The sequence below is a fragment of the Polypterus senegalus genome, chromosome 4, assembly GCF_016835505.1.
Source record: "Polypterus senegalus isolate Bchr_013 chromosome 4, ASM1683550v1, whole genome shotgun sequence".
NCBI lineage: Eukaryota > Metazoa > Chordata > Cladistia > Polypteriformes > Polypteridae > Polypterus > Polypterus senegalus.
Window position 1 is genome coordinate 63708928 of NC_053157.1, and position 26285 is coordinate 63735212.

At 42.2% G+C, this 26285-nt stretch overlaps 1 protein-coding gene and 1 pseudogene across 2 annotated transcripts in view; both read right to left on the reverse strand.

Moving 5' to 3' along the window:
• sdad1 (SDA1 domain containing 1) overlaps positions 1-20731 on the reverse strand; it is a 61554-nt gene extending 40823 nt beyond the window's left edge. Inside the window, exons 1-3 of one of the 2 annotated variants that reach the window (XM_039750786.1) lie at positions 20544-20731; positions 16911-17015; positions 15306-15404 (exon numbers count right to left, since the gene is read on the reverse strand). In XM_039750786.1, coding sequence (XP_039606720.1) covers positions 15306-15404; positions 16911-17015; positions 20544-20633 — 294 coding nt within the window. In that variant the 5' untranslated portion in view covers positions 20634-20731. The other variant, XM_039750788.1, reaches the window with a different exon arrangement.
• Positions 20732-21936: 1205 nt separating this feature from the next.
• LOC120528715 lies at positions 21937-25655 on the reverse strand (annotated as a pseudogene).
• Positions 25656-26285: the final 630 nt, after the last annotated feature.

Below are 26285 nucleotides of genomic sequence, written 5' to 3' on the forward strand. Positions count from 1 at the left end.
AGTTGACTCCAGATGTCAGAAGAGAATGTGGGAAAGTACAAGTTTTTACAATGTAATTACTTTTTAAAACAAAAATGTGATATTGGGTGCAGAACACAACAAAACAATAACATACAATTTGATGAGACTTGAGCAGCAAACATATCCTCCTCCTCCCTGATTAGCACCCCCGACAGATCTCTACCAAGTATCTGCCTAGTCATTATTATATTAACTAAATAAAAACCGAATATGACCTTTTTTCTTTGTCATAAAATGAGTGGTCAGGAAAGATGGAGATGTTTCAACATCTTGTTTGGGATCCTCATCTAATATTTTGCTTATACCAACAAAATTTAACAATGTAACCTGCTTATGAGAAAAGGAGTTATGCATATTAAAGATTGCTTAATATTTCAAATTACATTTTTGGTGCTAAAACTTCAATTTTTTTAATATATTTTGCAGACAGAGATGACAAAAATATCCTCACCTCTTCCACAGTATTACTACATAAAACAATGTAAAGCACATTTATAACAATTGTTACAAATAATTTGATTTACTTCTTCATCTACTGTCATATATAAGTAATACCTCTTGTCTCATATTTTAAAAACGGTTTTCTTGCCAAATGGGTTGTTGAGGCAAAACAATATGAAAATACTCCAGCAGGACCAAGGTATACCTTAAAGTCTCTTCCCATCCTAATATGTGGCTTAAGCAGCTTTCTAATTATCTTGTCTTTGGCTGCTAGCACTAACAGTGTATTATTTTAGAAATGTCTATAGAAAATGCTTTTATCCTGTGTCCTGAATGTCTATCTGTTTAAAGGGGCAACAGTGATCCCTAGCATCCACAACTTTTAGCACCTATTGATGCAGAACTACTCCACTTTTGCATTCTGGGTTTCTGATGTTGTTTGGCTGAAAATCGATATAAAATTCTTCACTGATGAGAATCCTTTTGACCCTTTTTTGTCTATCAAACTCATTTTCATTTTAAATTCTTTAAGCTGTTCCAGTCAGTCTTTTTGTACAAATACAAATTAAACCAGCAATGGTCCAATATTTAGTTTGAAAATTTAATACTAGAAAAAAATGTTTGCCTTGATAAAACAATACAAATACACATGTGATGTTGCCAAAAATGCAAACAAAAGGTAATTGAATGGAAATATATCCTGAAAGCAAACACAAAAGAGTAGGCTGTGAGTACACTTTCAAAACAGTTAATACAAAGCTGTGGCCCACAACGGCTTTCTGTTTATTTTAAGTGGCCCAGGTTCTTGTCAACTTGGGTGTCCCTGTCTCAAGTCTCAAAGTTTACAATAAAAGCTGTGTGCAGCTGTGCAGACTGTTTCTAATGAATTTGCACGCAGTTTGTGTGAGGAACTTTCAGATTTGGATATGACTGCCGATCCTACTGTGATGTGGAAGACCTTCTGTGACAAGACCCTGAAGATTGCTGAGGGCTGTGTTGGTGCTACCGGTGTTCCCAGAAGGAGCCGTTTCATCTCGCAAGGTACCCTGGATATCATCGAGAGGAGTCGCAGCGCACAGCTCAACGGCAACTGAGAAGGTCGGCTTCGAGGGCTGTGAGGGCAGATAAAGAGGTGTTTGTTAGAGGAATCTGTGAGCAAGTGACATACCATCTGTGGTCTAGTGATCCATGTCCTGCTTACAGAGAACTGAAGCATTATGCACATCTGAATCTGTTCCTCCGGGAGTCACAGTCAGGGCGGCTGATGGAACAGTCCTTATGGATGACACTGCAGTTGTGACCCGCTGGGCTGGCTACTTTGAGCAGCTGTTCAAAACTGATCCTCCAGCTAGGACGTTGGATATCTCTGGGTCCACAGTTCTTGAGGCTGATCCTCCGATTAGCTGTGAACCACCCAATCTCACTGAGATTGCACAGGTGGTGAACCAGCTGAGGGGGGGAAAGGCTGCAGGGATCTGTGGTATCCGGGGTGAACTTCTCCAGGCTGGTGGTAAGGCTGTACTCCTGGTATTGCAAGCAATCTTTGCTTCCATTTGGGAGACTGGCATCATCCCAACTGACTGGAAAACGGGACTTGTCTTCCCTATCTGGAAAGGGAAGGCTGATCGCCTGGATTGCAGCAACTACAGGGGGATAACATTGCTCTCGGTGCCGGGTAAGGCCCTTGCTAGGGGCGTCCTCAATAGGATCAGTGATCACTTGCTCACCTACCAGCAACCGAAACAGTCTGGTTTTACACCTAAGAAGTCTACCATCAACCGCATCCTGGCACTGAGGGCTGTTCATGGAGCGCAAACGCGAATATCGGCAGAGTTTCTTTGCAGCCTTTGTCGATTTTTGCAAAGTGTTCGACTCAGTTGATCGACTGGGTGTTGGGCAAGGTCATGGGGTCCAGCGGCTGTGGGACATCTGTTGGTGAAGAAAGATTCACGGATCTTGACTTTGCTGACAATGCTGTGATCTTCGCGGAGTCAAAGGAGACTCTGATCATGGCGCTCGAGAGACTGAGTGAGGAGTCTGAGTGTCTGGGCTTCCGAGTGTCCTGGATAAAAACCAAGATCCAGGCCTTTAATGACATCTTGGGCACAGCCATCAGCAGTGTGTCTGTTTGTGGAGAGAGTGATGACCTTGTTGTGGGGTTTACTTACTTTGGCAGTGACATTTATGTCTCAGGTGACTCCTGCTATGAACTCAGTAGACGGATTGGGAGAGCATGGGGGGTCACAAGGTCGCTGGAAAGGGGTGTGTGGCACTCCCGATATCTATGCAAAAGGACAAAGGTCCAAGTCTTTTGAGTTCTGGTGGTTCCTGTCTTGCTAGATGGTTGCAAGACATGGATGCTATCCAGTGACCTGAGACGAAAACTGGACTCTTTTGGTACTGTGTCTCTCCGGAAAATCCTTGGGTACCGTTGGTTTGACTTTGTGTCGAGTGAGCGGTTGCTCATGGAGTCCCAAATGAGGCACATTACCTGCATTGTGAGGGAGCATCAGGTAATGTAGGTAGAAGGCTGAAATTTGGCAGGCTCATTCCTTACAGCTTACTTACAAAAATTCTACGCGTAATGGTCATAACTGGAACGTATTTTCGTCCATATACTGTAATAGACTGCAGCTCAATAGCCGTGGGAGGCAGAGTTTCGCATTAAAGCATTTAACCAATCACATTTCAGCCATCATTTGTTGCCAGGCAGAGAGAATAGATTGCAGCTCGATAGCCGTGGGAGGCGGAGTTTCATATTAAAGCATTTAACCAATCACATTTCAGCCATCATTTGCTGCCAGGCAGAGAGGCTTTCACAATCCATTGTGCAGGCACTCTAACACAGAATAAATGTTGATTAACCTGTTGCTTCAACCAATCAGATTTTAAGTTGGTGTCAGTAGGGCCCTCTAGCAGGTGTACGGCAACGTCACCGTATTCAGACCCACTGACTGGATAGAAGCCGATATGAGGAACTCTACGAGGCCACTGAACGCACCGCAAACGCTCGGAGCGAAAGATCGTCGCGCACACTACGGCCAACTTCATGGCAGGATTCTGGACAATATTATTTGCCAGACACAGACCGGGAATACAGTAATCCCTCCTCGATCGCGGGGGTTGCATTCCAGAACCCCCCGTGATAGATGAAAGTCCGTGAAGTAGAAACCATATGTTGGTATGGTTATTTTTATATAATTTAAGCCCTTATAAACTCTCCCACACTGTTAACATTATTAGAGCCCCCTAGACCCATTAGTCAAAAGTTTAAACTGTGCTCTATGACCAGACACAGATGAAGTTTCTTTCTCACAATTAAAAGAATGCATACATATCTTCCTCTTCAAAGAAGTAAACGTCAGGGGCAGAGAATGTCAGAGTGAGAGCGCGAGAGAGAGAGCGCGAGAGTAAAGCAAAGAATCAAAAAATCAATATGTGCTTTTTTTAAGTATGCCGAAGCACCACAATAAAGCAGCATTTTGTTGAGGAGCGTCCGTATCCTTTAGGCAAACGGCCTCTGTGCAAACAGCCCCTCTGCTCACACACACACCCCCCTGCCCCCCCTGTCAGGCAGAGAGAGTGAGAGGGACAGAAAAAAGCAAACAATCAATCACCGCGCGGGAAGCAAATCGTATATCGAAGAGGAGTTTTATTTAATATGTAATACATGCTCTGATTGGGTAGCTTCCAAGTCATCCGCCAATAGCGTCCCTTGTATGAAATCAACTGGGCAAACAAACTGAGGAATCATGTACCATAAATTAAAAGACCCATTGTCCGCAGAAATCCGCGAACCAGCGAAAAATCCGTGATATATATTTAGATATGCTTACATTTAAAATCATGATGGAGTGAAGCCGCGAAAGTCGAAGCGCAATATAGCGAGGGATCACTGTACAAGAAAAATTTCACGCATGCAGCCTTCTCCAGTTTAACACAAGAGCCACGGAGCGCTTTTTGATCTGTCTCGGCTAAAAACAGAACTGACTGTAAAGTACTGTATGCCATGGATGATTTTGCAGGAAAATCTCCCACTGATCTCCTTGACTTCCTTCATCACAAAAATCTGAATGAGAGCATGGGGCAGCTGTTCACATTGGTATATTTGGCGGTGAACATTCCCGTGTACACTGCTTCTGTTGAGTGGACATTTTCTGCCCTAAAACGAATACAAACTTATGCCAGAAATACCATAGGGCGGGTTTGCCTTTCAGGATTAGCTTCGATGGTGATAGAAAGGGATGTTTTGATGGAACTGAAACGCATGGTAATCCGTACGACAGAGTGATTGAACTGTTTTTGAGGAAAGAGAGGAGGATGGATTTTGTTTACAAATAATCTGAATTTTTGGTGAGTAAAATGTTGCGATTTTCCTAAATAATATTGCAAGTTTCTGAGTTATTATTGATGTTTTTTATGTGTGTCGCAGCTGTGGCTGCAGTAGAAAGTAACTTGTTGACCCCTGGTTTGTCTATTGTCATTGCGAAGCAGAGCCTTACTGGAAATTTGAGGCATTTGAATTGAAATGGGAGATCAGAGGGTATAACAGTGATGCGAGGAATACATTCAGAGTGTGGCGCTCTGCTGTTTTTTTGTGTAGCTGCCTTCACACAGCTTCTCCGCTGCCTTATAAACAAACGCCATATAAGGACGTCGTTTCTCCTTGCTTCGCGGTTCTGTACTGTTTTATTGTTCGTTTATTACAATTGTTATAGTTATTGTGTAGCTATTCGAGACTTACTTTACTGTTCAGGTACCCATTTTCTTTATTTAATCCGCGGCTTGTAGGCTATTTTTTGTTCGTTTATTAAGATTATAGATATTTATTGATTCCCTTCTTTAGCTGACTGCCTGCTCATATAAGGCGCTCTGCTGTTTTTTTGTGAAGCAGCCTTTACACAGCTTCTCCACTGTTTTATAAACGAACGACATATAAGGCCATCCTTTTTCCTTGCGTTGCCAAGGAAGCTGCCTTTTTATTTAATCCACGGGTTCTCCACTGTTTTATTGTTTGTTTATTACGATTGTTATAGTTCTCTTTATCTCCTCCTTGAACCGTCACCTTATCGTGGTGGAGGGGTTTGCGTGTCCCAATGATCCTAGGAGCTATGTTGTCCGGGGCTTTATGCCCCTGGTAGGGCCACCAAAGGCAAACTGGTCCTAGGTGAGGGATGAGACAAAGAGCGGTTCAATAAACCTCCAATGAAAATAAAACTGGGACAACGTTTTCCCTTGCCCGACGCTGGTCACCGGGCCCCCTCTGGAGCCAGGCCTGGAGGTGGGGCTCGATGGCGGCGCCTGGTGGCCGGGCCTGCACCCATGGGGCTCGGCCGGGCACAGCCCGAAGAGGTAACGTGGGTCCTCCTCCCCATGGGCTCACCACCTATGGGAGGGGCCAAGGAGGTTGGGTGCAGTGTGAGTTGGGTGGTGGCGGGCGGGACCTTGGCGGTCTGATCCTCGGCTACAGTAAACTGGCTCTTGGGGCGTGGAATGTCCCCTCTCTGAAGGGGAAGGAGCCTGAGCTAGTGCGCGAGGTCGAGAGGTTCCGGCTAGATATAGTCGGACTCACCTCGACGCACAGCTTGGACTCTGGAACCAATCTCCTTGAGAGGGGCTGGACTCTCTACCACTCTGGAGTTGCCCCGGTGAGAGGCCGAGCAGGTGTGGGCATACTTATTGCCCCCACTGGAGCCTGTGCATTGGGGTTTACCCGGTGGACGAGAGGGTGGCCTCCCTCCGCCGGGTGGGGAAGGGTCCTGACTGTTGTTTGTGCGTATCGCCAACAGCAGTTTGGAGTATCCACCCTTTTGGAGTCTCTGGAGGGTTGCTAGAGGGCATACCTTCTGGGGATTCCCTCGTTTTGCTGGGAGACTTCAATGCTCACGTGGGCAATGACAGTGAGACCTGGAAGGGCGTGATTGGGAGGAATGGCCCCCCCGATCTGAACCCGAGCGGTGTTTTGTTATTGGACTTCTGTGCTCGTCACGGATTGTCCATAACGAACACCATGTTCAAGCATAAGGGTGTTCATATGTGCACTTGGCACCAGGACACCCTAGGCCTCAGGTCGATGATCGACTTTGTGGTGTGTCGTGGACTTGCGGCCGTATGTCTTGGACACTCGGGTGAAGAGAGGGGCGGGGCTGTCAACTGATCACCACCTGGTGGTGAGTTGGCTTCGATGGTGGGGAAGATGCGGTCAGACCTGGTAGGCCCAAACGTGTTGTGAGGGTCTGCTGGGAACGGCTGGCAGAGTCCCCTGTCAGAAGTAGCTTCAACTCCCACCTCCGCAGAACTTCAACCACGCCCCGAGGGAGGTGGGGACATTGAGTCGAATGGGCCATGTTCCGTGCCTCTGTTGTTGAGGCGGCTGACCGGAGGTGTGGCCGCAAGGTGGTCGGTGCCTGTCGTGGCGGCAATCCCGAACCCGTTGGTGGACACCGCGTGAGGGATGCCGTCAAGCTGAAGAAGGAGTCCTATAGGACTTTTTTGTCCTGTGGGTCTCTGGAGGCAGCTGATAGGTACCGGCAGGCCAAGCGAACGCTGCTTCGTTGTTGCTGAGGCAAAACTCGGGCATGGGAGGAGTTTGAGAGGCCATGGAGAACGACTTTGGACGGCTTCGAGGAGATTCTGGTCCACCGTCCGGCGTCTCAGGAGGGGGAAGCAGTGCAGTGTCAACACCGTATATGGTGGGGATGGTGCGCTGCTGACCTCACTTCGACGTTAGGGTCGGTGGGAGGAGTACTTCAAGACCTCCTCAATCCCACTAACATGCCTTCCAATGAGGAAGCAGAGCCTGGGGACTCTGAGGTGGGCTCTCCCATCTCTGGGACTGAAGTCACCGAGGTGGTCAAAAAACTCCTTGGTGGCAGGGCCCCGGGGGTGGATGAGATACGCCCGGAGTTCCTTAAGGCTCTGGATGTTGTAGGACTGTCTTGGTTGACACGCCTCTGCAACATCGCATGGACATCGGGACAGTGCCTCTGGATTGGCAGACCGGGGTGGTGGTCCCCCTCTTTAAAAAGGGGGACCGGAGGGTGTGTTCCAACTATAGAGGGATCACACTCCTCAGCCTCCCTGGAAAAGTCTATTCGGGGTTCTGGAGAGGAGGGTCCGTCGGATAGTGAACCTCGGATTCAGGAGGAACAGTGTGGTTTTCGTCCTGGTCGCGGAACAGTGGACCAGCTCTTCACCCTTAGCAGAGTCCTGGAGGGTGCATGGGAGTTTGCCCGACCGGTCTACATGTGTTTTGTGGACTTGGAAAAGGCATTCGACCGTGTCCCTCGGGAATCCTGTGGGGGTGCTCGGGAGTATGGGGTACGGACCCCTGATAAGAGCTGTTCGGTCTCTGTACAACCGGTGTCAGAGCTTGGTCCGCATTGCCGGCAGTAAGTCGAGCCCGTTTCCAGTGAGAGTTGGACTCCGCCAGGGCTGCCCTTTGTCACCGATTCTGTTCATAACTTTTATGGACAGAATTTCTAGGCGCAGCCAGGGTGTTGAAGGGGTCCGGTTTGGTGGACTCAGGATTGGGTCACTGCTTTTGCAGATGATGTTGTCCTGTTTGCTTCATCAGGCCGTGATCTTCAGCTCTCTGGATCGGTTCGCAGCTGAGTGTGAAGCGGCTGGGATGAGAATCAGCACCTCCAAATCCGAGCATGGTCCTCAGCGGAAAAGGGTGGAGTGCCCTCTCAGGGTTGGGGGAGAGATCCTGCCCCAAGTGGAGGAGTTCAAGTATCTCGGGGTCTTGTTCACGAGTGAGGGAAGAATGGAGCGTGAGATCGACAGGCGGATCGGTGCGGCATCCGCAGTGATGCGGCTCTGCATCGGTCTGTCGTGGTGAAAAGGAGCTGAGCCGTAAGGCAAAGCTCTCAATTTACCAGTCGATCTACCTCCTACCCTCACCTATGGTCATGAGCTATGGGTAGTGACCGAAAGAACGAGATCGCGAATACAAGCGGCTGAAATGAGTTTCCTCCGCAGGGTGTCTGGGCTTTCCCTTAAAGATAGGGTGAGAAGCTCAGTCATCCGGGAGGGGCTCAGAGTAGAGCCGCTGCTCCTCCGCATCGAGAGGAGTCAGATGAGGTGGCTCGGGCATCTGATCAGGATGCCTCCTGGACGCCTCCCTGGTGAGGTGTTCCGGCACGTCCAACTGGGAGGAGGCCCCGGGGAAGACCCAGGACACGCTGGAGGGACTATGTCTCCCGGCTGGCCTGGGAACGCATTTGGGATTCTCCCGAAGAGCTGGAAGAAGTGGCCGGGAGAGGGAAGTCTGGGCCTCTCTGCTTGCTGCTGCCCCGCGACCCGACCTCGGATAAGCGGAAGAATGGATGGATGGATGGATAGTTCTCTTTATATATCACGTTGTCAGTTCAGCACTCAGGTTGTAATATGATGAAGCTGCGCGAGCTCATTCTTGAGAATGCAACATATAGTTGTCCAGGAGAAAAGCAATCTTGCCTGAAATCAATGGCAACCTTTTGTAGGGTCCGTCCCCGAGACTTATTACTTGTCATCGCGAAGCAGAGCCTTACTGGAAATTGCAGGCCTCTGAATTGAAATGGGAGATCAGAGGGTATAACAGGGATGCGAGGAATACATTGAGTGTGGAGAAACTCTAGAGACAGTGTGTGTGAGTATTTGGTGGCAGCGTGACGAAGTTGCTTCCGCAAGACCGCGTTAGCTGTGGAGCTCAGCTCACAGCATATTCTTTTCCTACCTTGTCATTTGTGTAATGCTTTTTTTGAACAGGTTTGATGCATGGAAGTGATCACTCGTACTGCGTTCAGTCAGTTCACGTGAGCTGCTCTCGTGTGATGTTGCGATGTCCACGGCTTTATTTAATGTTAGCTAAGACCCAGCACTTAAAAGTTTCTCGCTACAGCAATTTTAACTCCGTTACAAAGTGATCCAAACTCTCATTTATACCTCGTGTCTTCTCATTAAACTTGTATCTCGTGAATAAAGTATTCGACGAAGGTATGACAAACGGCAGCCGGAGCGTGTCCATAAACTTAATTTAAACTTACGGTTTACACTGTGCTTTGTTTCCGCAGTAGCTGCACTTATGAATAAGCTTGTATGCGTTTTTCTTCAGCGCTCTTTGGGAGCTCTTCCTTCTTTTCTACGTACTGCGTTCACAGTCAGTTCATGTGATTACGTGGAAGGCGATCGGCCATCGAGCTTAAGTCCATTACAGTATATGGAGAAAAATAGGTTCCAGTTATGACCATTACGCGTAGAATTTCGAAATGAAACCTGCCCAACTTTTGTAAGTAAGCTGTAAGGAATGAGCCTGCCAAATTTCAGCCTTCTACCTACACGGGAAGTTGGAGAATTAGTGATGAGTGAGTGAGTGAGGGCTTTGCCTTTTATTAGTATAGATATAGATATACATATATATATATATATATATATATATATTATACCCCGATTTACATACTGTCAAATAAACGAACCACACTCCGTGACGCAACACGAGAGGCTTCACCTCTAGCGCTGATGTCCAAGGTTTAATTCCCGAGAGGGGGTGCAGTGAGTGTGTACGTCTGATGAGCCCAGAATTAGGGTCGCGTACTGTTTGCATTATTTGACAGTAAAACTATTTCAACATATTCAATATATATATATATCAGCGCTTCCCGATTCATTTTACCCTCGCACCCCCTTGGTTTGAGAAGATGTATGAAAAAATATGAGGTTAAGGCAGAAAAACAGATCACCAATTGAAGCTTTATGAATAATGGATACTTTATTCGCCATCAATAATTGTTTTGGTAAAGCCATACTCAGTGTAATCCTCCTTCCATTTTCTAATTTTTTTGCGACTAGCCATGATTAAATGAACGGTAAAAAGGTAAGAACGAAGCGAGGGACACTTATTGAGGTAGGCAGGCGACAGCTCAATAGCTCGCAGGCTCGATGTAGTGCGCGTCAAGTCTATCTAAAATGTGCGACCAGATTCGAAAAAATATATCTTTTCAAGTCCTATTTGGATATAAGTAGGTTCTATTAAGTCGACAGAAATATCTTTGGTAGGAATGTAAGTTGAATTTAGTCTTTAAATTTCTATGGTGAAGTAAAATGTATGCAAAGATGACTAAATTTAATTTACATTCCTACCAAAGATATTTCTGTCGACTAAATAAAAATTACTTATATTTAAAATTTAAATAGAACTTGAACAGATATGATAGTTCATAATACCCACGCAGCACTAAGTGCACGTAAGAGCAGGAGTCATCCGTTTTAACAAGCAGCGTATTGCACTGATACGAAACAGCCTGCCCATTTAATTATTTAGAAATGGATAGATAAATTAAGATTTTGTACAAATGTTTTTCATTTTTCTTCCTCAATGGATTCTGGCACCCCCAGCAACAGCTGCTCGCACCCTAAAGGGTGTATGTATATATATATATATATATATATATATACACACAGTGATCCCTCGCTATATCACGCTTCAACTTTCGCGGCTTCACTCTATCGCGATTTTTTTCTCATACACGCTTACGTCACTACGCATGCGCTTTCTGAAAACTTTATCTAAGCCCTACGATGGCTCCTAAACGTGCTGCTTTTCTAAGCCTTCTGACAATAAAACTAAGCTGGAGGAAGATGCTTACTATCCAGGAGAAGGTGAAACTCTTGGATATGATTAAAGATGGCAATACCCTACAAAAGCCTCCTCACACATATGAAGAGACAGCGCCAGCAACTGCCTATCAAGATGTTCTTCAGCCGCGCACCCAGACACCCACTGCCTAGTAGCCTACTTCTTCACTGAAGACAACAACGCACCTGCTGAAGATACTGCACCACCTCTGAAGACTCTCCTACTGAGGTCGTACCTTCATAGGTTAGTGGTTGTGTGCAATTAAATGTACAGTACAATAATCTACTATAAAAAAGCGTTCGGGATTGTCCTTTCGTCCCGTGAGTACAAAGCGTAGCGGTATTCCGCTTATTACAGACTTACTACTTGCGGCTTGGGGTGCACGGCGCGATGTGTGCAGAGTTCTGGTGCTGTCATCGTTCCCTTGCTTTTGTGCGCGATGCGCTGGAAAAATAGACAAAATTATGTCTCTGAAAATAATTAATGTTGATAGAGTACAAATGCCTCACTGCGTAGTAAATATCAGGGGAGGTGGTGCTTGCTTATTCTCATCTATAGCTTATTTAGTGCCTGAAACTCCGTCTTTAGCGGTACAGATTCGGCTGACATTGTATGCAATTTGGACAGGTACTTGAGGGGATAAAAAAAAACGTAGGTTTTCGGGAGATGTTATGAATGGGCACTTTGATGTTCTCATTCCCTACACTTACATGCCTGATGTACACATGGAGCACAAAAATTGAGGATAAAAGTCGGTCGCTTTAAAAGGCGAGTGCGCCTAGTAATATGATATTTGTAACGTCTAATATGCCTTATTTTCTCTGATTTTGTCTAATATATTGGGTAATATGAGTGTAATGGTGACTAAAGGGTGTTATTTCATGTCTAGAGGGCTCTAATAATGTTAAAAAACATATTTAGAAGGTCGTAAACAGGTTTTCTATACTCTAACTGCGAAAATATTCGAATTATAAATAAAGAATCCTACTTCGCGAAAATTCATTTATCACGGTAGAGTCTGGAACGGATTAACCGTGATAAACGAGGGTTCACTGTATATGTGTGTGTGTGTATATACATTGGGATGCAAACGTTTGGGCAACCTTCCTAATAGTCATTATTTTCCTGTATAAATCTTTGGTTGTTACGATAAAAAATGTCAGTTAAATATATCATATAGGAGACACACACAGTGATATTTGAGAAGTGAAATGAAGTTTATTGGATTTACAGAAAGTGTGCAATAATTGTTCAAACAAAATCAGGCAGGTGCATGAATTTGGGCACCACAAAAAAGAAATGAAATCAATATTTAGTAGATCCGCCTTTTGCAGAAATTACAGCCTCTAAACGCTTCCTGTAGGTTCCAATGAGAGTCTGGATTGTGGTTGAAGGTATTTTGGACCATTCCTCTTTACAAAACATCTCTAGTTCATTCAGGTTTGATGGCTTCCGAGCATAAACAGCTCTCTTTAACTCACACCACAGATTTTCAATTATATTCAGGTCTGGGGACTGAGATGGCCATTCCAGAACGTTGTACTTGTTCCTCTGCATGAATGCCTTAGTGGATTTTGAGCAGTGTTTCGGTCGTTGTCTTGTTGAAAGATCCAGCCCGGGCGCAGCTTCAGCTTTGTCACTGATTCCTGGACATTGGTCTCCAGAATCTGCTGATACTGAGTGGAATACATGCGCCCTCAACTTTGACAAGATTCCCAGTCCCTGCACTGGCCACACAGCCCCACAGCATGATGGAACCACCACCATATTTTACTGTAGGTAGCAGGTGTTTTTCTTGGAATGCTTTGTTCTTTTTCCTCCATGCATAACGCCCTTGTTATGCCCAAATAACTCAATTTTAGTTTCATCAGTCCACAGCACCTTATTCCAAAATGAAGCTGGCTTGTCCAAATGTCCTTGAGCATACCTCAAGTGGCTCTGTTTGTGCTGTGGGCGGAGAAAAGGCTTCCTCTGCATCACTCTGCATACAGCATCTCCTTGTGTAAAGTGCTAAATTGTTGAACGATGCACAGTGACTCCATCTGCTGCAAGATGATGTTGTAGGTCTTTGGTGCTGGTCTGTGGTTGACTCTGACTGTTCTCACCATTCGTCGCTTCTGTCTATCCGAAATCTTTCTTGGTCTGTCACTTTGAGCCTTAACTTGAACTGAGCCTGTGGTCTTCCATTTCCTCAATATGTTCCTAACTGTGGAAACAGACAGCTTAAATCTCTGGGACAGCTTTCTTTATCCTTCCCCTAAACCATGATGGTGAACAATCTTTGTCTTCAGGTCATTTGAGAGTTGTTTTGTGACCCCCATGTTGCTACTCTTCAGAGAAAATTAAAGAAGGAGGGAAACTTACAATTGACCCCCTTAAATACTCTTTCTCATTATAGGATTCACCTGTGTATGTAGGTCAGGGGTCACTGAGCTTACCAAGCCAATTTGAGTTCCAATAATTAGTTCTAAAAGTTTTGGAATCAATAAAATGACAACGGTGCCCAAATTTATGCACCTGCCTGATTTTGTTTGAACAATTATTGCACATTTTCTGTAAATCCAATGAACTTCATTTCACTTCTCAAATATCACTGTGTGTGTCTCCTATATGATATATTTAACTGACATTTTTTATCGTAACAACCAACGATTTACTGTATACAGGAAAATAATGACTATTAGGAAGGTTGCCCAAACTTTTGCATCCCACTGTATGTATATCCTTCTAAATAAAAGTGGTCAGGTGTCCTTTCCTCCCATGAGTGCTACGCAGGCGGAGTTTCACACACGCCCCCGTCCATTTTGCAATGCGATGGGATTTGTAGTTTTGTTTTTCCAGGTAAAAGATGATTTTCTACTCCAGACTGTGCGATATCTTCTTCTTCTTTCTTACTATATAAAAGCGGTCGGGATTGTCCTTCCATCCTGTGAGTGGAAAGCGTAGCGGTATTCCGCTTATCACAGACTTACTACTTGCAGCTTGCAGTCGGGCGACATGATGTGAGCAGAGTTCTGGTGCTCCCATTGTTCCGTTGCTTTTGTGCGATGCGCTGGAAAAATAGACAAAATTATGTCTCTGGAAATAATTAATGTTGATGGAGTACAAATGCCTCACCGCGTAGTAAATATCAGGGGGTTCAAAAGGGTGACCTCAATATAGAAAAAAAAAATCACAAAAATAACAGAAACTACAAGTATTAAAGTAATACTGCTCAAATGCAATATAACAAAATTAATGAGTTTGTATAAAATATCAAATTGATATACATATTGAATTGCCTTAAGAAGTGGTCAACTTAAAAGTCGGTCGCCTTAAAAGGCGGGTTAGCCTAGTATATACTGTGTATATATATATATATATATATATATATATATATATATATGTGTGTGCATATATATATGTGTGTGTGTGTGTATATATATATATATATATATATATATATACAGTATATATGTATATTTATGTATGTGTGTGTATATATATATATATATATACATACACTATATGTGTGTATATATGTATATAAATATATATATATATATAATATATGACAGCAACACTCATAACAGTGACAAAACAATTACATTGACAATCAATTGCATTATTTTCAAAATGTTTCCTTTTCTTTTTCATTACTTCTTTAACAAACTACTTTTAAAATGAATCAGTTTTTCTTTTTTTCCAAAATGCACAATGGCCATAACAACCTACTGTTATACTATTTTATTAACTATGAAATTTAATGTACTAAAATGCAATGCAGTTTAAAATCTTTTACTAATTGCAATGTGGTTTATCTTTAAAACTTTCAATATTAATATAATATTCTCAACCCCACTTAATCTAAACCAAGGTAATGTTTGAGGGGGATGGTTGATGAGCCTGTCTGCCAGCATCACTTGGAAAAACAGGAAGCAAGCCAGAACAAGGTGCTGGGCAATCACAAAGCATACACTTACAAACCTCTCTCACACAGGAGGAAACCTAAAATTGTCTATTAATTCGACATGCAGGGATGTGCGAGGGAAATCCAGAGGAAAAAAACAAGAGTTTGAGACAAATGTGCAAAAATGTAGATAATAGCCAGGTGAGGAATTTGAACGCATGACACTGGATCCATTACCAAATACAGTACAGACCTGAAATAAAAAATAATATATGTGCCTGCATTCAACAGTGCAAAACAGCTAAAAGTGCATACTATTGGCAGAATTTGCTTTACCATTCGCAAGTCATGGTCCAAAACTGTGTGATGGCATAAAATTAAATCCTTGAGTTCTTGAGGGTAGTTAGCAAGCTGCTCTGGATAGCAGTGTGCAACCTAAAAACAAGGCAGATAAATACTGTTAATAGACCGAAGAATCACATTTACCACAAAATAAGATTTTATACGATAAACTACAAAAGGCAATGACGGCATTGCAAATAATGTGCAGAACAAAATCTAGAATGAAATAGTACCCCGATTGATAGAAATTTAACCGTTATTTTTTTTAAGAGGTTAAAAATACACTCAAATATGGAAAATATTTACTATACATATTGTTCAAAGTATATGCATTGTCAAAATGAACATCACTTAATATCAAACAAGTACACCAGAAACTCCTAAACATAAAAATGGAGAAGCTCCAAAGCCCACACATACATCTGTCAAACCATAAATAAGACAACAACATATTAAAATTTCAAGTAAAAGCAAAGAAACAAAGCAGTACCCTGAGCCCAGAATGTGAGTTTTAATTAACAATAATTACTCATAAGCAGCAATCAGATGAGAAAACACACACCCAACAGGCCAAAGAATATTTATGTGTTATTTAATAAATAGTAAATGTTGATTGTATTTTACCTTTAAAATAAGTTTTTGATAGGGAAAATAGCTACATATCCCATGGCATTAAAAACAGGAACCATCAAAGGACAATGCTTATTTGGAGCGGTAAGGACTATTTAGATAAAGATGGTGTCTCTACAAAAACATCCAGAAGAAGGCAATGAGAGACCTCTCAAGTATTTTCCCTAGCAAAATCATGGAAATAGTTACTAAGGGCAGTGGGGCCTCCAAGGTCATGAACGTGCAAAAGCCCTACAATAAAATATTTAGGATTGGTACACGGAATGTTAGAAACGTATTACAAACAATAAAGCTGGAAAGCAGCAAAATAAAATTAGAGAGAAATTAGTGTGAACTTGCAATAACAACCTCTTCAGTATTTACAATACCTGCAGTCACGTTTCATCTAGCGACAAAAATATGGCCAGAGAAGACAACTTAAAATGCAATGTAAGAAAGTATTTGGTACTGATTGCACCAGAGGTTAGGAGCATGCACTGATACAGTGCATTGCCGCACTCACCACATGACAAAGCAACTCAGGATCCAGGACTTGAGTGCAGCCATGCAACGGGTGACACCTCAGCACCACACTAGTTCAGATCGAGTGGAACAGTGTGAGGTTTTTTTTGGTGGCTGGAGTGCCAATTCTGCCACCAACCCCCAAGTTTTTCCCTGCAGGCTGGAGGGTTTACATGCAGGGTTAGATGCAGATTAATACCCAGGACGGATCAATTGCAGGTTAAGGGCCTTGCTCAAAGACCCAACAGAGCAGAGTCCCTTTTTGGCATTTACGGGATTCGAACTGGCAACCTTCCGATTGCCAGTGCAGATTCTTAGCCTCAGAGCCACTACTCCGCCCATTTCATTTTAAAGGAGTCAAAATCTAAAGTTGGTGAAAAAACAGGCAGAATGTTGTTAAATGTAAAAACTAGAGTGGAAGGAAAAGACTTCCACTATACTGAAAGAAAACCACAATATTATAATTACCTGGGCCAAAAACATCACTAGGTCAGCCAATGCCTTATGTGGCTTATCCGATTGAAGTTTGAAGATCTCTACATTGGACTTGTAATGTCGATACTGCTGCAAAAACTGGAAAATGAACAATAATTATAAAATAGTTAAAGGAATGCAATAAAGTCACACTATACCTTAAGTATATATGTTTTGACAAACCTTAATAAACAATTTTATTTCCAGGAACCCAATGGTGCAATCAATATCCGTTATAAATCTTACGTGAACAATATATTTGGTGCTTAATGAAGTTTTTTAATGCTTATAGCTTTACAAAAAATATATATATTATGAAAAGAAAGCAAATCATTAAGAGGAAGCCTAGCCTACCTTAGATACTCTTATGATTGTTAAAAAGTAACCCTGTAAACTCTTTTCCCAATAGGACCTTTACTGAGCTAGGCATATAGTGGATTCCAAAAGTATTCAAACCCCTTCATTTACTGCCCATGTTATTGCATTTTAGATTTAATTTTAAATGGATAAATATGTCATTTTTTCCCATCACTCCATATTCAAAATCCCAAAATGACAAAGTGAAAACATGTTTTTATAAACGTTTACAAATTTATTAAAAACCAAAATATGAAATCTCTCACAAATATGAAGTATTCATACCATTAACTCACCACATTGTAGAAGCCCCTTTGGCAGCAATTACAGCTTTAAATTTTATTGGGTAAGTTTCTGCAAGCTTTGCACACCTGCATTTGGGCAGTTTATCCCATTCTTCCTGGCGGATACTCTCAAGCTCCATTAGACTAGATGGGATGACTCTGTAAACAGCCATCTTCAGTTCTCTCTACAAATTTTCTATTGGGTTTAAGCCTGGACTTTGACTGGACCACTCAAGGACAGTCAGATATCTGTCCTGATGTCCACCAGCATTGAGTTAGCTGTATGCTTAGGGTTACAGTCATGCTGAAAGGTGAACTGTTGCCCAAGTCTGAGGTCTCATGCACTCTGGAGTAGGGTTTCTTCAAGGACCTCTCTGTATTTGGCTACATTCATCCTTCCCTCAATTCTGATCAGTCTCTTTGTTACTTCCCTGACAAAGGCCTTTCTTACCTGGTTACTCGGTTTGGCCAAACAGTCAACACTAGGAAGGGTCCTAGTGGTCCCAGACTTCTTCCTTTTCACAATTATTGAGGCCACTGTGCTCTTGGGAACACCCAAAGCTTTAGAAATGGTTTTATACTCTTAACTACAATTTGGTCACAGAGGTCTACAGAGAGTTCCTTTGACTTCATGGCTCGGTTTTTATCTTGATAAGAATTGTGAATTGCAGGCCCTTATATACGCAGGTTCAGTATATGTTTGCCTTTCTAAATGAGACCCACTCAATTCAGTTTGCCACAGGTAGATTCCAATCATGTTCTAGACACATCTCAAGGATAATTAAAACAAACAGGATGCACTTCACCACTGTTTGGAGTGCCACGGCAATGTACTGTATCGGAAAACTTCTATAAATGAGAGATTTCAGTTTATAATTTTTTAAATTATTTTGTAAAGCTTTTTGAAAACTCATGGGATAAAGAGTAAAGACTGAGGGGCAAAATGGCAAATTTATCTATTTAAATTAAATCTACAACACAATAAAGTATGCAGAAAGTGAAGGGGTTTGAATACCTTCTGAATCCACTGCACAAACCCAGTCCCCTGGATTTGGAATCTAGACATAATACGCAGTTTATTAATAGTGGAACTGCAAATGGATACATTAATTCATAAAGAATGCTTGCTTAAAAAAAAAAAACTTTTCAATGAAATGTATTGCTTTCTTTTTAACTATGTTAGTGTGTTACCTTAATTTAAACTGAATTAATCAGAAATAAACACTGAAAAAGAAGACAAATGCTTAGAGCTGTTGTGAATCTATTCTGGTTAGTTGCAGAACAGAAAGCAGCAAAAATTTGCATTTCTGCCAATAGATCCCAGTATGTAAAAGTCCAAAAACACAGTATTCACTCTCTGTAAATGTTTTACTGGGCTTTTAAACAAATGCAGTCACAGCAGACCACTCAGTAATAATAATATCAAATACATGGATGAATGTTTGACTATGAAGAAAAAAAAAACAGAATTCATAACAGCATGTTGGATGAAAAAGGGTAATGATTACCCAGGGCCAACTGGGTGGGGGGCCCACGAAGCCTGGAATGAAAAGGATGTGTGACAGACATGGATCGAAAGGAAGGGACCCACAAAGACTGCTTATGTATATAAGTTTTGTGCTACATTCCTGCATGCCAGCCCCATATTTGGTCCAGTTACTAAAGCTAGGACAATCAGTCAGCTGTCCTCAGACCCAAAGCATTTAGGATTTTGGTGGACAATGATGTACTTGGCAAAATCTACAAGTAAACAGGGATTAACTTGGAAATTCCCAATAGCTAGGGACTGGACAGTGAAAATAAAGTGCTTAACACTACAGAATGGTGCCACTCAGAGCCAGTAACCATATTGTGTTGATTGAACTATAAAACTATCCATTCATCTTCTAAGCCCTGTCATCTGGATTAGGGTCATGTGGATGTTGGAGCCTACATACTTTATCTATTTGATATCCACTGGATTCACATATGCCCGTTTAGGAGCTCTGTGATATATCCAATCTAATCTACAATTGATCTAATATTTAAAGATGAATGCATGTTTGTATGTTATTTAAATTCACAACACAGAACTTCTCTCACAAGTGCTGATTTTCCATTTGCACATCTGAAGACAGTAGGTTATGAACTGTTTGAAACTTTTATTGCTGCCCCTATCCTGGGTAACACAGAGTACTCCCTGCTTATGTTTATCCAGGATGCAAATCTACACCTTTGAACAATCTCCACCACATTTTGCACAGATTCCCAATATGAACATTGGAACCACACAGGCTTTGTTTCACTCCAATTTTGTTGGTGCCCTATAACCAAGCAGAACTGGGTACTCTTTCCAGGAATGAATACAGTTTGACTGATGACTCTGGATATAGCTTTGTAAAGTTTTATTAAATATTAAAACTGTAATCAGCTTAGAGTTGTATATGTTAATAAAGGAGGAGAGAGGAGAGGTTAGGAGCACACACTGATGCAGATTTTGCCTTCAAGACTTACATTTAATGTACAGTATCAAAAGAACTATGTACACTAATTCCATGTGCATTTTCTCATTCTAGTTTTCCCATCTACTTTTTGAACTTGTTCTCTGCGCAGAATAGGCTAAGGTACATCTACTTTTTTTATCTAAAAAGTTACATCACTAGTAAGCAGAAGGCAACGCTAAACAAAAATAGGGCTTCATAGACTTGATTGAGCAGCTGTATCTATTATCAATACTGTCTATAATGAAATCTAGCTTATACTCGAATATGATCAAAAGTAAATGTCAGAAAATATTTTATCTAAAGTTACATAACTAGTAAGCAGAAGGCAACGATAAACATAAATCGGGGAAGCAGCCCCTTCATAGACATAATTGAGTAGCTGTATCTATTATCAATACTGTCTATAAAGAAATTTACCTTATACTCGAATATAATCAAAAGTGTGATCGCAACTACGTAGACAGCCAGCTTTACCACGTCGAAAATAAAGAAGCAAATCCTACCTCTTCTGTATACGAATGAGGGTCTCTTTTAATTAAATTCTGCAGCTGTGACAGGTTAGTCGGAAGCTTGTTATTGTGTCTTCCCGACATTTCTGTGAATTGTGTGTCTGTATGCCGTGATCAAAACGTGCTTTCAGTAGATCGTCATGAACCTATTCGTCACGTTTCCAATACTACGGGAAGCCATGAGGTACAAACTACAGCACGTCATTTAGGACGAAAAGTGCGGAGTACGAGCGCAGAAATGACTCATTCTGTAAATTGGAAGATGTACGGCGTTTAACGGCATGTCATTTAAGTAAAATAAATTGTTAGGAAGCATTTTCCATAAATGTGTTGTAATTCGTTTTACATTGTAGGCTCAATTTAAAGCAAAGTAATTTTTAGTAATGGAGCTGAACTGCGTTAAACTTGTGCACCTTTCAGGTCCGTAAGTCTTTCACAGTGCTTTCATGGGTTGCCATCCATATCTTTATTTAAGATGCACTTTAGGCCAATCGGAGACTTTTTTTTTTGAGTCTCTCCAAAACTTATTTCTGTTTTGCTGTAGGTGTTGGACGGCCATAATTATCTCAGGAACACCATGAAATCTGTGACATCAATTTGAAGAACTGCTTTGGTACCTTCCTTTTTAAGAGTGCAGTACACCACTCTATTGCGAAGCAAAGGCAGTGCCATGAAAATAGTGATTTTTTTTCATTTACTTGTAAGACGTTTAGTGTACACTGCAATTAGCTTTATTGTTAATGCTCAGTATAAGTCAAGTTTATTTAAGTTGCATGTCAGAACAGTTTGTCAAAAATACAATATAAAAGTGAATAAATAAATAGCTTCCCAGTAAGCGTTTCCAACACCACAAACACAGTCGTAGTAGCAAGCTCAGTACACAGCAATGCTTCTATTATGTATTGAAGTGAATTCCACTCTGATATATATATCCTGGAAAATAATCGGTTTATTCTTCTGAACTCTACATATTATAAAAACTGCGCCAAACATGCATTAATCAACAAGAACATAAAACAAGAGAAACAAGAGAAACAAACCTATTGGAATTATTCATGAAACAAACAGCACCATCTACTGGCATGAACTAATACTAGGCAATATATCACATTCCTCCCCCCTAGATAACATAATCCTTTAGATAAGCTGGCTGGCGAGTTATTCTTTTAGGACGCTCAAGTTCAACATCTGACAGGCCCTCATTTGGGGTAACTTCAGTGGGCTCCTGAATCTGATCAGGTGTCATGGAATTATCATCATCTGATTGTTGGGGCGTAGCTGGCTGTGTGTTATTGCGCTCCTCATGATTTTCCAAGTGGCTTTCAGTCTCCTGAGGCATTGAGTTAATTACTCGCCCTCTAAGTTGGTCGATGTGTCTCATAAATATTCAGCCATCATCTGTCTTAACCTCGTAAGATACTGACCCCATAACTCTCACAACCATTGCTGGCATCCACCGAGGCCCTGTTGCATAGTTTCTTGCAAACACACTATCCCCTGCTTTAAACTGCCTTGTTGGACTGTGTGTAACTTTACAAAACTGCGACTCCTTCTTTCTTTGCAAATCTGACACTAGATCTGGGTGGAGACGATCTAAGCATGTTTTAAGTTTCCTGTTCATCAATAGTTCTGCTGGACTATATCCTGTACTGGAACAAGGAGTTACATGCTGTTGCAGCAGGAACTTTGATAGTCTAAGATGCCAGTCTCCGATCACAATTCTTTTAAGTGCGTCTTTAGTAGTTTGCACCATATGTTCAGCTTGGCCATTTGACGATGGGTGAAATGGAGCTGTCTTGATATGATTTATGAGGTTACCCAAGAATGCCTGGAACTCATCCAAAGTAAACTGTGCACCATTATCAGACACAATTGTATCTGGAAGTCCATGTGTGGCAAACAACTTTCTCAATATTTGTATGACTGCAGTTGTTGTTGCAGCAAAAACAGGGCTGACCTCTAACCACTTTGAGAAGGAATCAACAATGAGGAAAAAGGTTTGTCCTTGATAAGGTTCAGCAAAATCAATGTGCAGTTGAGACCATGGGTTCTTGGTTACCTCCATGGCTGACTAACAGTTTTGGCTGGAGCATGCCGTGTAGTTTGACATGAAGTACAGCTAGCTACCCAATGTTCTATTTGTTCATCCATTTTAGGCCACCACACATAGCTTCTGGCAAGTGCCTTCATATTTACCATACCAGGATGACCTTCATGTAGAGCAGCGAGCACTAAAGTTTGTGCCTTCTGTGGAATTATTACTCTGTTTCCCCAAAGAAGACATCCCCTGTATGAAGACAGCTCATGCTGACGCCTTTCAAATGGCTTGAAGTCCTCCCCTAATTTTTCTTTCGGCCACCCCTTCCACACCCAGTTCAGTACACGGGCTAACACTGGATCCGCTGTCGTCATGCATGCAATATCAGATGCCTGCAAAGGGGGTCTGGAGATAGATTCTAGCATAAGAACTTCCGATACTGGAGGAATTTCAAATTCTGGGGTCCTGAGGGGTAAACGGCTTAATGCATCCGCATTATTAATTTCTTTTCCTGGGCGATACTGAAGTTCATAGTCATATGCATTTAACAGTAATGACCACCTGAGCATGCGAGGTGAAATTATTTGTGGCGTAAGCCCATTTCCTTAAACAGCCCCAAAAATGGTTTGTGGTCTGTGATGATTGTAAAACTCCTACCATACAGGTACTCATGAATATTTTTTACTCCTGCAATGATACCCAGTGCTTCTTTATCAATTTGTGAATAATTTCTTTCTGTATTGGTCATAGTCCTCGAGTAATATGCAATTGGAGCTTCATGACCACCACTTACTGTGTGGCTCAGAACAGCTCCTACTCCATAGGGGGAAGCATCACAGGTGAGATTAAGTGGTTTCTCCAAGTCATAATGCACTAAAATACTGTCTGATGATAGCAACTTTTTTACTTCATTGAAAGCTCTCTCATGGGTGTCGGACCATTTCCAAACGGTATTTTTATCCAACAGTCTGTGAAGTGGCTCTGCCACAGTGGCCTTATCTTTTAGAAATGAATGATAAAAGTTTAGCAGTCCCAGAAATGCTTGCAGCTCCTGTTTATTACTTGGTGTTGGAGCCTCATGGATCGCTTTAACTTTTGTGGTAGTTGGATGAATTCCTTCAGCATCAACTCTGAACCCTAGGAACTCTACACTTGGTACACCAAATACACATTTGTCTTTTTTTAGCCTCAAGCCTGCATCTGCAAATCGTTGTAGTACTAAACACAGCTTTTCAGCTAAGGCTTGCACAGTCTCTGCTCAAATTTAAAATATCATCAAAATAAGGAACTACTTCTGACAGACCTGAAAGAAGGTTATCCATCAATTTCTGAAAAATCCCAGGAGCAATACAAACCCCATACTGCAGGCGAGTAACTCTGAATGCACCTTTGTGAGTAATTATGGTCTGTGCATCTGCAGCTGCATCATCCACTGGCAATTGTTGATATGCTTGTGCCAGGTCTAGTTTTGCAAAAACTCTTCCTTTGCTAATGTAGTAAGTATCTGATTGATGGATGGAATCTGGTATGGGTCCTCCTGTAATGCCTTATTAATTGTGGATTTGTAGTCAGCACATATTCGAACCTCACCATTTGGTTTTAATACAGGAACAATAGGAGTGGCCCAAATGGGATGAGTTACTGAAACTAATGCACCCTGCTTCACTAGACGGTCGAGCTCTATTTCTATTTTGGGGTGGAGAGCAAAAGCAACAGGTCTTGGTTTTAAACGTATGGGTGCTACATTGGGGTCCAACTGAAAAACAACTGGTGCACCCTTAAATTTGCCCAAACCCTCTTCAAACACACAACTAAAATCGTTCAGGACTGACTGTATTGGGTCTGGGGCAAGGCTGTGTATTCCTGTTAACTGAATACCTAAGGGATTAAACCACTCTGCGCCAAGTAGACTGGCCTTTTGTCCCTTAACAATAATAAGGCGTAAATAACCCTGTCCTTCCTATAATGTACTTTGACTGAGCAGGCACCCAACACGGTAACATTTTGTTTGTTATAATCCACAAGTTGAATATCATAGGGTACAATAGGAGCAGCATTCCTTGGCCATAATGTGTGGTAGGTCTCCTCTGAGATTAAGGAATACTCACATCCTGAGTCCACTTCCATCCTGCATGGCACTCCTTGTAATGTGACAAGAGTATATGTCTTATGTCTGGTTTTACAATCTCCCACACTGTTGATGATTTCTGCAGAATAGACACTTGTATCACATCCATCTTCAAAACTCTCTGCAGCTGCACTGCCTCTTTGTTCTACTTTGTGAGATGAACTTGCACTTGCTGGCTTGCCTTTCACTGGATAAGCCCCCTGGCGACATACTCTCTGTAGATGCCCACGGCGCTTACATTTATGACACACAGCTTCTCTGAAACGACAAACGTCACGTCTGTGATTCCCCCCACAACTATTGCAATTTCCTTGAGTGGAGTCCAAAATGTCTGAGTGTAAGAAATAAGACTTTGCTTTTGAGTTTTTATTTTGCAACTGATGGGTGTCTGATGTGCACAATTTAATAGATGATTCCTGTTTTTCTTTTGAATGAACTGATGCAGCCTCATATGCAAGTGCTTCTTCCTGAGCTAAGGCAAAGGTTAAATTTAATTTTGCTAAGAGCCGCCTCTGAAGAGCCTCATCTCTGACCCCGCATACAAGTCTGTCTCTCAGCAAGGAATCCAAACTGTTACCAAAATTGCAGTTTTCAGACAGCCTTCAAGTTCTGCAATGTAAGCTGCAATACTTTCATCTGGTTTTTGGTTCCTCCTATTAAAATGAAAACGCTGAACTGTTTCTGAAGGGGTGGGTGCAAAATGATTTTTTAACAATGTTACAATTTCCTGATACGACCTGTCACTGGGTTTAGCAGGGGAGATGAGCGACCTAACAATTTCAAACGTTTTACCTCCAATCACACTCAGCAGCACTGCACGCTTCTGGGCAGCGTCTGTTACTTTGTTAGCTTCTAGAAAAAAGTTCAGTCTCTCTGCATACGAATCCCATGAGGCCGGATTTGAAATGTCAAACTCCTCAACGTGGCCTAATAATGCCATTCCGTATATATATTATTTATTTTTCCGAATTTAAGTTATGATTCTTTTTGCAGTAAGTAGCACGCCGGATTACTCACTGAAATCCCATCCTCGTCGCCACTATTATGTATTGAAGTGAATTCCACTCTGATATATATATCCTGGAAAATAATCGGTTTATTCTTCTGAACTCTACATATTATAAAAACTGCGCCAAACATGCATTAATCAACAAGAACATAAAACAAGAGAAACAAGAGAAACAAACCTATTGGAATTATTCATGAAACAAACAGCACCATCTACTGGCATGAACTAATACTAGGCAATATATCACAGCTTCTTGTTCAGTTCTTCTTCTTCTTCCTCCTCTCTCTCTCTCTCTCTCTCTCTCCGTTAATGCCTCCTCCGCTCCTCTCCACTACCTCTGTCCACTTCCACCCGATTCTGGCTTCTTGAGTTGAGGTAGGCAGCACCTTTTATATAAAAACCGGGAGTGCTTCCGTGTCGCAGAGGTTTGGACCAAGAGAACACAGACATAGAATTACTAGACGCCGAATGACCAGCAGCATCGTACGTCAACGTCGTCGCCATATTGCGAGTGGCACTGCTGTGGAGTGAAGTAATGAATAAAGATGCCTCACGCCCCAA